General features: G+C 36.9%; 2 protein-coding genes across 2 annotated transcripts in view; one reads left to right on the top strand and one right to left on the bottom strand.

The window, feature by feature from the left end:
* Positions 1-4,931: 4,931 nt before the first annotated feature.
* mRpL54 (mitochondrial ribosomal protein L54) lies at positions 4,932-11,938 on the bottom strand. The gene is made up of 4 exons (XM_027353669.2): positions 11,771-11,938; positions 5,927-5,976; positions 5,555-5,690; positions 4,932-5,174 (listed from the first exon to the last, which is right to left on the bottom strand). The coding sequence occupies exons 1-4, from the start codon at positions 11,910-11,912 to the stop codon at positions 5,062-5,064; spliced, it is 441 nt and encodes a 146-aa protein (XP_027209470.1). The 5' UTR covers positions 11,913-11,938; the 3' UTR covers positions 4,932-5,061.
* A 550-nt stretch (positions 11,939-12,488) lies between these two features.
* The window catches only part of LOC113815695 (cilia- and flagella-associated protein 161), a 118,499-nt gene continuing 118,487 nt past the window's right edge, over positions 12,489-12,500 (top strand). Inside the window, exon 1 of the mRNA XM_070123605.1 lies at positions 12,489-12,500. This exon is cut by the window's right edge and continues 304 nt beyond it. The gene's annotated coding sequence lies outside the window, so the exon portion shown is untranslated.

Raw genomic sequence — 12,500 nt, 5'->3', positions numbered from 1 at the left:
TGCAGAAGTGTAACGTATCCAACTCCGCAGTCACTGGAAAGCGGACAAAGCAACAGAACAGGAGTCTAATTCTTCACAGCATTTTCGGCACAGGAACACAGCCACAGTTCCTCCGGTGTGCCATCCCTCCCGCCTCTTAGTCCTTAAAGTATGGGACGTGAGACGGAGGCTGGGAGAATATTCTTGCTCGCTTACTTACCCGCTTGCTTGATGTACCGACTTCTGGGAGTTGATTTCCGCCCGGTTAGATCACACGCACACGCGCACGCACACGCACACAATATATGTATATATATATATATATATATATATATATATATATATATATATATATATATATATATATATACATATATGTATATATACATACATACATACATACATATATGTATATATATATATATATATATATATATGTATATATATATATTTATTTATTTATTTATATATATATACATATATATATATATATATATATATATATATATATATATATATATATATATATATATATATATATATACATGCATCTGTGGCCTCCAACGTCTACAGCGAGGTGAAATTCTGCCGTGTCCTCGGACGTTCACCAATGGACTCCTGGGCTGCAATGAGTTTCGCGCCTAAATGAATCCTATAGGGCTACCGGGTCTGTCAGATTTTCAGGCACTGTTAACCGATCAGAGATTGCTGCGGGGAACCTACGCGCCCACTCCTCTTCCCCCAATCTGTCCGGGTGAAATACCCTAGAGTGGCCACTGGAGAGACAGGGGGATTTAAATTGAACTCACAGGGTCGCTACAACCAATCTATGGTCAGCGCCAATAGAACTCGGCACTCCTGTAAACGCTGCAGTTCTGAAGGATCCTCCAGCGGGTGCTAACAAGGATGTGGTTGAACCCCTTGACCACATTAGTCCGGGGAAGGAGGCTGTTCTTGCTACCGAGATCAGCTCCCGAGTCATGGAGACAGACAGACACCTCGTAGCCAGCTCGATCACAGCCGGATACTGCATTGAAGTCGCCCAGTACAATGCAAATGTCTCGCCGGGGGCACACCTCAGATGTTAGTTTGGCACAGAACGCCTCTCTCACATCTTACATCGATAGGAGCGTACACTGCAATAAGAGACATAAAGCCAATAGTGTGCTTCAGTCCATCAGACCGTTTGCTTTTCGATCCTTCCGATCGACTGATGACCTTCTACTACTAAGTAAAAACGGGCAGAATGCTCAGGACGCTAGTCTAGAGATAGAGTGAGGCACTGAGGGCTCCTCGTTAAACTACCAGCAAGAGGCATAAGCAGCAATCTTGCAGTTATTTGGTGATTACCTCACTGAAAGAGCACTGCAAAAAGTCATCGGTGGCCAGTTATCCTAGAAGTACCCGATACAGGCGTCGATACCACAGGGATCTGTACTTGGCTCAATCCTAGGGAACTTCCCGAAATCTTAGCGTATGCATATGACTATACCCTTTCTGTTTCCAACCAGCGTAAGGATCATGACACTGTAACATTGGATATAAATTCAAAGTTACAAGCAATCTACGACAATGACAAGTAAGATTTGCCGCCAGGAAGACCCAGGCAGTGGTTGTATACTGCTCTTCAGCTGCATCAGTCGTCATGAAGACAACATCGCCCTTCTACTCGAGGACTTTATTTTGGTGTGGACATAGACAATGAGCTCAGATTTAACATACACGTCAGCAGGATCAACAAAACAGCCTTTCTAAAGGTATCAGCTCATGAATCCTCAGAGAATTCTCACGCTTTATAAGTCCCAGATCAAACCAATTCTAGAATATGCCTCGTAGGCCTGGTCGTCTACTGCGCCCACCAGCCTCAACAGGTTGGATTAAACGGAAAAACGAGTTCTCAGGCTTATCCAGGAAGTCAACAACCCTTATTGTAGCAGACCCCCGCAACCTACCGCGGGGCATACTTCCCCCGAGGTTGGGTCACTCAGATCCACAACCGGTCCACTCGCCCTTACCATCAGCAGCTTCTCGAAAACGCATACCGAGACCTGATTGGTTGACACAGCTAGCAACTTGTTCCGTTTCCTCTCTAATTTTCGAACTTCGGTTCCTTTTCTTAATAAGTTCGAATTTCGAGATCAGCACCCACCGATCCACTAGAAGAGCAAGACCACAGCTAGCAGCACCAGGCCTACCCGGGCCATAACCGTCGGGGGAGCTCTCCACGTCGACCTCCCGCACCCAGCCATACCTGTGGGCACTCACACCCACATCAGTTACTCCTTTAAGAGATGTTTAACACCAGTCAATGACAGATGCAAATATACAGCCATATTATCACATCGACTCGCTGAAACATCGTCGCGACGTCGGGGCTCTAACCGTGCTCCACAAAGCTCAGGTGCAGCAGGTGCTTCATCTATCCAGCCTCCGTCTCCCACCCTACGGCCGAGAAAGAAGTACGAGGACGGTACACTCTAATCAGCTGGTGGAAGTTCCGAGGTCGCGGTCTACCCAGCATCACCGCACCTTCTCAGCTAGAGCAGCATGATTATAGAATTAATTCAAATCCACCACCGATGTTGCTGAAATGACCACGCAGCAAGTGAAGAAAGCAGCGCACCGATGGCGGTCGAGCGAGAGAATAAGGAAGAGAGATAAGAGGGAGAGGGAGGGAAGAAGAAGAAGAAAAGAAGAAGAAGAAGAGAGAGAGAGAGAGAGAGGGGGGGGGGGAGTAACAATTAGCATCCCACAAGAATAAATGCTACATAATATCTTTGTTGAGACATTATTTGCGTCTCTTTGAGGACTTTATATACTTTTGATAGAGACACAATGCTTCAGGAAAAAATGAATAATAAGGGGGATATTTACTATGACACTGCAAATTATGGAAAATCTACTACCTGTTACCATGCTCTCCCCCGCCCCCCATCTCTCTCCCTCACTCAGTTGTTCCTATACACATGCAGATAGATAAATAGCTAGTTTCACGTTTTTTCTTTACATCTATGTTTAATTTGCATTTAATCATGCTGCAGAAAGGGGATGAAGGGCAAAGTATCTCAAGCCAAGGGGGTGAAATTCTGTTTGCGTGAAGAACCCCTTTTCTAGGAAATAGCTGCATTTGATGTGTTCTATTCACACTGATTGTTTCTCTCTTTCATTTGAGGTTATTTACACATATGCTAACTTTGGCCTATCCTCGTGTTGAGGACCTTAGGAATAGCAATATCTGGGTTCAAAAGCTTGTTTGACAGTTGTCTGGAAGACTGTTACTGCCTGATCAATGTCTCCCCTGTCTTCATGACACATTCATATTATATACCTACAGTGTGTCTTATCTTATGTCTAAGTTCATTTCCATGCCATAAAATAGAACTTTTAAAGATGTGAGTCCGAGCTCAGTAAAGCACCGTATGTATGCATTTGGACCCTAATTAGTAGTGTTCAAGTTATAAAGCTTGTAAAGGGTTCACAGATTTAGCCAACTTGCATCCATAGAGTACTGAGGAAAAGCTAAGAAAATAGTAATTTCTACACCATGTCAATAAAAGATCAAGAAAAACACTTCTTAACCTGGGATTTAGCACACAAGGGTGAATAATGACAAATGAATTTATTCCCCTGTTAAGTATCCTAATGACACTGCTAAGTCTTTTCATCTCCCACTTGAATAGGTTCAAGATAAGCATGACTACCACTTTGACTAAAGATTCTTGGTTATGCTTTCGTAAATTATCATAATGTGGTTTCTCACTCACTCACTCTGTATTTTTTGTGTATATATTAGGAATGAAAAGATAAATTTCTATTCTCCAAGAACTGCTGTATAGTATGTGCAGTTGCAGGAAATATTTTTACTATAATAAACACCAGCCTAAAATAAAAACCACTCTGGAGAATTCAGCACAAAAATCAATCACTGATATCATGTAGTTATATAACAAATATATAAATTTCATATTCGTATGATTAAAGGGATCATCTCAACATATAATAAACATCACTGACTGAGTAGTAACACAATTCACCCTTTACAAAAGTAAACAAAATGGAAATGAATATTAACAGTATCAAAGTTATAAGCTAATGTTCCAGAATTTGGTTTTGGTCAGGGAGCCAAAATCAAAATCAAAGTTCCCTCCACTAAGTTTCTCTAAGTACATTTTATTCTCATTTGATCTTTTGTAAAGCATAATAGTATCCATATGGCAGAATTCATTTTGTCTTCATATTTCCTAAAAGAAAAATTATCCAAAGATCAAGTTGCTAATACAACTACTGGAACACTGCTAATGTCTTTTTTTTTATTGCTATTATCAAAGTTCAGAAGTATTTCTTTCAAAATAACAAAGCCCTTAACACCCTTTTATGCTTTTTTTTTGGGGGGGAGGGCTTTTGGCTTGCTTATTTTACTAATTCTAAATATAGAATATTGGTACACCAATTCTGTTTCTGAGTACATAATAGGTACCCTATAAACTGCCATTAAGGACAAGATGTAAAATTTGCCCGAGGTATAGGACTTCCTGCATTATATAAACCATGTAAATCTTCTTTAATCACTAAATGCAATACCTAGAGAAAAAAAATACATAAAATAAAGCTGAATCGACTAATGGGCTTTAGCTTGTCTTACAAGTACTCTAATTGGAAATACAACTAAAATCGATGCATGACTTTTAATATGTGAATAAATGCTGGATTTCCTACATGTCACTTTATTTCTTGTGTTTGGTCATTTTTCAATTCCTGGACTTTTATTGATATTAATTTATCCTAGACTCCTGGCTGATACTTGAATTTCCTATTTTTTACTTTTTGTATTCTCATATCAAAGACAGTTTACAGAAATTGATGTTCCTATATCCCCAAATCTTATATACTTTGTCATTCATACAAGTTAGCTCCAAAACTGCATCTTTAGAATCAGATAACTCAAAAAAACATTTTTGATCTTTTATCTATTTATTTCTTTATACAAAATCAAAACAAAAAAATTATGTACATATTCAAATTTTTACTAGAACAGCAGATGCCAAAAAAATTCAGCCTTTTCAAGCAACTTTGGCGTTCTCCCTATCGCCTTCTTGTTTTCCTGAGCAGATTCTTTTCTTTCATGGCCATCGTTCGTAATCTTCTCCAGTACTGCTTTGTGTTGGGGTCCATGTCCCTCAGAGGTGGTGGTTTACCTGAAGAAAGCACCCACTTTCAAGTATTTTGCAAATGTATCACATATACCTATATCTATATGCTTCATTATGAAATTTAGATACTGGATAAGCACTGTATAACATGAATTCTATGAGCAATTCTGAATGTATATGCTTACGCTAACTTTACACTTTCTATGGATTGTTATTCTATTCGTGATTCTGGACTTCTGTGAGTTTTTTGCTTTATTCAGAATTTTAATCATTAGGATAAAGAAAGATGTTATACAAAATAATAAAACAGCATAGCCAACTGGGTGACTGACCTATTTAATTCAACGAGACAGAAATGAAAATCATCCTTTATCTAATAAATATTTCTTACTAATCGATTAATCATGCACTAAATTTTGACTTACCTGTCCTTAGAGTCCACAGCCAATCTGGGTATTCAGAATCATCTTTCAACTGGATATCTTGTGGATTTTCCTTCACTGGGTCTGATCCACATACGTAGTTTGCTAACTTAACGGGGTCAGTCTCTACTGGAAGACGCTGTAAAAAAAGATACCATGAATCTCAATCATGCTTTGATATAAAAACAAAAATTGACCTTCCAATATAGAAGAAAAAAAGACCAATATTCTTTTAATCATATATTAGGTATGGGAAAACTAAGTGAAGTCAGTTTGGCCAACTGACTGACTGGTAACTAAGCTTTTGTGGAGCCATCTAGGTGTGAAGAAAATTCACAAAGAAAACAGAGAACATCAATGGATTAAAATATTTACCACTTTCTCAACAGCTGGACCAAGCTTTGCTTTTCCTTTCATCTTGGGCACTGTAACATAAAAACAAAATTAATTACACGACATTTAAAGACTCATCATACCCTAATCAAAACAGGAGGGAGGCAGGAAATAAGGCAGAGATATGTGTTTCCCATAACTAAAAGACAAGAATCTTCAGGTTATGTCGTATTCTTTAAATACAGCTTTGAAATTCTGAAACAGTAAAACCTTGTGGTTGCGGCATTTTGAAATAATCATCATATGTTAAATCAAAATTTTATATGGATCTGCATATGCAGTACATTGTATAATCATAGTTTGGCCTGCTCCACAGTGCCAAGGAATATAAAAGAGTAAAATAAAGAATCATCATACCCACAATACAGTTTTAAAATTATTTGTGTCAAATCGCTGACATTTCTTCGTTAAGCAAGTCGTTTGGCCAATTGTAATGAAAGGAAGTTATATTGCATTACAAGGTAATAAAATATGTTCCTTAATGAAAATTATTGAACTACCAAAATGTATGAAACCTGTACAAAACTGAAATATTTCACTTTAGAATTTGACACTTCTCATATTTTGTTTATATCATACTCATATTTTTCTTTTTACATCTAAAGTTTGAACATAATATGTATGAGGAAATGTAAGAGCTGTTTCCAATTAAATACTGATCTTAGAGGGTTATCATAATAAGATGCTTCACAGGTATATAAACAAAAAATAAAAATAAAAATAAAAATAATAAATAAATAAATAAATGCATCAAATGAATCAGTGTTAGGAGAAATCATAAAGTGTACATCATATAAACAATAAAATCCAAAATCTATTTTTAAGATGACCTATATAATCTAGAGGGTGATCAGGGAAACTGACAAGAATCTAAGTAACTGGTGGCATCCTAGGGAATTAATACAAGGATACAAGGCTTGCCCTGGGTGGGAAGGCTGAAAAGATTACAAAAAATGGCTGCACATGTCAGGAGCTAAACTTAATCTTTGGAAACCTCCCATGGACTCGGGAGAGGTTAGTTCACAAGCAGGGTAAGGAATGGGTTCCATGGCATGTCCTCATTTATACATTCTGTAATGATATACACGCAAGAACATATCACCTCTCCAATGTTGGCCCCCAGGACAAGCCTCATGTCTATGCATCAATTTCAGAGGATACATCTGGTTTCTTTGACATGACATCATTGTCAATCATGGCTTTTAAATCACTTACACATATCAGGTCCTTAATCCCACACCCACTATATCACCCACAGCCCTACTTCCCTTCTAAAGGCCTTATCACATTAGCACTTTTTCTGTCAATTGTTGCATTTCAATCTGAATCTGAGGCTTTCTGTAGGTGTTTGCAAACGGAACATCTCCCAGATTTAGACACTAGTGACCTATTCTGTCTGATTAATTGCTGTCTTGATTTTCTAATGTTTATCTTTTCATTTCTTTATTGGTAATTAGACAGAATATAGTTCATATAAATGTAAGTTAATATTCTGAAATATATCAATATAGAGTATACAATCATATTTCTTTAATTATGACATGTAGGATATGTATGAGAATACTTGTGATTTCCAGGACCTCACTCCGATGGCACCATGTTTGTTCACATGGGCACTATGTCTGCTTCCTTTATAATGTGATAGACTATGTCCGTTGAATGGAAATTTCATACGGAAAAAGTGCTAGTGTGATAGGGCCTTACCATACCCCAGCCAACTGCACCTTGTTCTGTTTGTGAATGAATCATCATGTTTTGTAGTAATTATGGTACTGTATGGCATATTTCATCCAGCCAAACTCCCTGCTCTTTTCCTCTTTGGCTTTCTCTGATGAAGCACTACATTATCAACACACTGGATCCTGGCTGTCATATAATGAAAAAATTTAGTTGAGGTTCTGATGACAGGAATATGTTGTTATAAAAAAATTTGACTGAGGGCTGAGATGACAGAAATGTGCCATCATAAAAAAACTGGCTAAAGGCCAGTCAGGCCAGAATAACTTGCCTTGAGTGTACAAAGCTCTTGGAGGAAGAATAGACCCAATACGCATTTAGGAAGGGGCTCTTGCATTATTTCCATTGATAAACAAGGGTAGAATGTAATATCTGACTTGGATGGATGAGCACCAGCTACATGAGGGACCTTATTTCCCTGCTCAGGATTCAATTTGGAGACGTGGGCAGCAAAGTATATGGATCCAATGGGTTGAGTATCACAGTTACCTCCTCCAACTTGTTCTTTTTAAAAATAATACATCCAATTACAGATCAATATATCAAAATACACATTTTACTGGTAAAACTATGATTTCAAGTATGTTCTATTTCCATATCCATGTGAATCTATCTTTATTTTTATCTTTACGTGATAGGTAACTGTGATAACTTTATAAAATCTGTGCTCAACTGACACTCTAAATACCTAATATATGACGACAGAACATGCAATTTATGGTGCTTAATGTGAGCTCTCGAAATGCCTGCTATCAAAAACTGTCTTAGTGAAACTTGAAAAATTAGACGTTTTTAAGGCTGTAATATTTATAAATTTAAAATATATATTAGCATAAAAATCAGTCAAAACATTCCAATTTGTCTTTAAGTCTTCTCATTTTAAGAACGTAGAAATCTCTGCATATATTCTAAGTTTCGAATATATATATAGTAGTCCCATCCAGTAAATAGTAGCAACTTACAGTCAAAGAAATATATATTCATTTCTATAAAACAGTTATCACAAAATAAAGTATAGTTAAATCTATAAAATTAAAATACCTGAAACCAAGACCTATCCTTAATTACCATGATCATGTCTATCTCATTAAGTTTTGTAAACCTTAATCGCAATTTATTGTAAAACACAGAATTGGTCCAAACTTTTGTAAAGCCTTGAACAATTAATAACATGAAACTATTTTTGCTTCTATCTGACCAATTTATTTAAGCCGATGGCACCATAAAATAATCAGAGTGGACCTCCTGCTGTGCCAGAATTAATTTAGTCACGTGCACAAACCAAAACTTAGCATTTAGCCCCCTTGAAATACAATTATTGTTTTATTATAACTTAAAACACATGGGTAACATTATATCAAAAAAACTATAGCTAGCTACTGCAATGTCAGGAAATTCAATAGTTATACTGCAAAACGGCAGCACACACTGTAAATTTTCTGTTTCAAACAGCCATCCAACCTTGCCATTATTTCTTGTTTCTACCATTCATTGCATAATAAATATGACCTATTGTTGTTTTCCATCATAAATCATATAGTCTTACATGAAATTATTGGTAGGCCTAATTGTTTACAAAGCGTTTTCACATTGGGTAATTCACCCCCAGATCCTACCCAATTGCAATGGACTTCTTCTCAGCAAGACAATTATTGTGACTTATTCTCTTTATCTTAGACATTATTCTTTGCCTGTCCAGATTATTTAATTTATCATTAAGTGTAGTTTTTCCTTTCTTCACCATAATATCATTAAACTTTCTTGTAAATGTGTCCCAAAGTATTAAGTGATGCACAAATTTATTATCATCTTGCAAAGGGCATGCCAATGATGAAAAGTGTCTTGTTTTGTGTATTTCTGTTGATTACAGATATTTTGTACCATATGGCTGTGGTACTGAAACTTTATTGCAGCCTCAACTTTCATGGCAATTGTAAAAGTCAACTAGAAATCTGGGTAATTTTACAGATTAACCCCACCTCCTAAACACCCATCCTGGAAAACAACAAATCTTCCATGTATGCATGGCAGGAGAGAACTTTGGACAGACTCGGCACCAGGTGTTCCTGCATGTGTGTTGCAATGAATACAAAGAGGATTCTTTGTGTTCCATTACAGCAGTTGGGGGGTGGCAGCCTCATGTGGGGTCACAGTGGGCAAAGCCACCTGCATTAGACAATATACTGACCGATTTTGTGTGTTATTCATACTTTAGCCTGCAATTTCTATGGTACCTTTCATGCTCTCCCTTGCTATTGGGGCAATAATTTCTATATATTTAGATACTTGAGGGTGAGAGTACTTCATCCAAGGAAGGTATAACTATGTATGAACACTCCATCTTGATGAAAATACTAAGCCTAGTTAGCAACTTCAGAGCTAACCCCCACCCCATCAGCTTTATTCATTGGAAATATCCAATATTAATTTTTATTTCTTTTATTCTTGGTTTATTTTTTTAATATCTTTTTTGCCACTGTCATTACTGAACCTTTTTCAAAGAAAATGTAATGAAAAACACATAAAATATCACAAAAATTGTTGGGGTCAAGAAAGGGGTAAAGCCAATGATGTCACCACATTTAGCCAATGAAAGTGGGCTGAGAGATGCTAGATACAGCTAAATATATAATAATTTTTACAATTTACTCGCTATTATTATGATCAGAAGTAGAACCCAAATCCCCCTCTTTTATTTACAACATTGAAGAGTTCCTTCCCATTTACAGCTGTCAGAGCACTCAAGGGAAAAAGTTAATGTCCTATTTGAGTTCAATAGCCTAAATTGAAGTGGACGTACCTAGTTATCAGTTCCTTGACTTCATCTATACCAAAATCATTATGATCCATTATGTGGCGCTATTGTGTAATCTGGCCCGTATTTGCCAGGGCCCTTGTATAAATACTTTTTGTTTTCCCTGGGTTAAGTCGATATTCTTTGTGGAAAAATTAAGACATACACTAACAAAGCTTTCAGGATCCCTGTTGATTAAAGTAATGAATTCAAGTGCTATTCTGCCGAGTAGTGGCAATATAGTGGAGGTCTGTTGGGCTTAGCAGTAATTTTTTTACTATGTCTGCCTAAGGGATCATGATGATTTTTGTATTGTTGGATTCCTCTCACTGTCTACAATGCAAATATGTAGGTTTTATTGGGTGGCCACCCCCTAACCCCCATATTCTTGGTTCCGATAGCAAGGGAGGGCATGAAAGCTACCAGGGAAAGTATGGGGTAAAATGTAAATGATATACACAGTATCAGTCACTATAATTTTCCCTCCCAGGAACATAAAGAATCCTCCACGGCAGGCATGAGCATATGACCACCATGCAAGAGGGGCGTTGCCAAATCTGCTGACTCCCTCTTGCCTTCAATACGTTGAGGATTCTTTGTTTCTTGGGCGCGGGATGGGGATGGCGGCTGCCACCAAGGAGGATTCATAGGGGGCACAGCCCCCTGCATTAGACAATATAGCAACTGATTATGTGCATATCCCAGATTGTAGAATATTCTTCAAGTGCGGGGAATATTACATTTTATCATGCGCTGAAAACATAAATTTGTCTACATTTACGTGGATGGATCTGTGGACGGACAATGAAATAAGTGCGCGGAAAGGTCGAAAGTCTTTTAAGCGCAGATGATGATTTGAAAAAGAACTAATTGTGCATGGAAAGTTACTCGAGAAGTACATTTGTGCAGACAGAATTAGACCAAACTCTACAGTCTGGTCCATATCATTTATATTCTATCCTGCAAGGCCAAGAATGTAGGGGGTTTCGGGGGTTTCTGCGCAATAATTTCTATATATTTGGAATCCAAGAATACCAAAATCGTTACGATCCATTAGGTGGATGTTTTCCAAAAAAATACCGCTTTTGCTTCATGATTCATTCAATCATTGAGCTTGCAATCACATTACGTTTATGCATATCTCTCAAATTATGGTTTGGGCGAAATATCAGTTTAGTACATTATGTAAACTATTACAAGTACTCAATAACAATTATTAAAACAAAAGTTATTACCGCATGAAAAATGTCATCAAATCTACTTATTCCTTCAAATCTAGAATAAAAATTACTTACTTGCTGGTTTGGCATAATTCATATGTTGAACGTGGGTGCATGTTGGAAGAAGATAAGACTGTGGAGACGTTACATTTAAACAATTCCGAATGAGACTCAAAATAGAGCCATGTCTGCTTAGTAAGGCCATGTTTACATTCATTTCAGATCCAGCACTGTCTGGTGAGTTTGATGTTTCGATCATAATCTGGTTAGAAAATTTGTGTTACTAGTACATTTTCTTAATATATCAGATTTGTGTGTAAGATTTTATATAACAGAGGTTCACATCTCACTTGTAAAGTCATTTGTCACCTTACTATTTATTAGTCACTATGTTAACAAACAGTGTCAGAAAGTCTTTTTTGTTGTTGTTGTTTTTTGCATATATTTTTCGTAATCGGCAAACACACACTTAAAAGACAGCGTCCAAATAAATGTACCTGAGCACATAGATAATTAAATAGATAAATGCTTTATTTTCATGACACACATTACACATTTTATAAAACTTTTGATCACATGTGTCTGAGTTATTTTGAATGTAATCAATTTCCTTTTTCCCTTTGTTTTCTATTTTCTCTTTTCCATCTCCGTTTTCATTACATAAGAGCGTTCAGCAATGTGTCATGGATTTCCAATGAATCCATTTCAAAGTGTAATTTTTTTGTAAATGAGCTAATAACATAATCTAATGGTTATTCAATAAACATGTTAAGTCATAATTTGATAATGATATATCTTATGTTAG

The sequence above is a fragment of the Penaeus vannamei genome, chromosome 7, assembly GCF_042767895.1.
Source record: "Penaeus vannamei isolate JL-2024 chromosome 7, ASM4276789v1, whole genome shotgun sequence".
NCBI lineage: Eukaryota > Metazoa > Arthropoda > Malacostraca > Decapoda > Penaeidae > Penaeus > Penaeus vannamei.
The sequence above is the reverse complement of the archived record's forward strand: the minus strand, read 5'-3'. Positions and strand labels throughout refer to the sequence as shown.

Excerpts from the sequence above, each read along its gene's own strand:
- mRpL54 (XM_027353669.2), bottom strand. The coding sequence starts at position 11,912 with ATGAATGTAAACATGGCCTTACTAAGCAGACATGGCTCTATTTTGAGT. Across the intron at positions 5,691-5,926 it reads GTCCAGCTGTTGAGAAAGTG|CGTCTTCCAGTAGAGACTGA; the intron begins GTAAATATTTTA and ends CTTTTTTTACAG. Across the intron at positions 5,175-5,554 it reads GCTGTGGACTCTAAGGACAG|GTAAACCACCACCTCTGAGG; the intron begins GTAAGTCAAAAT and ends TGCTTTCTTCAG.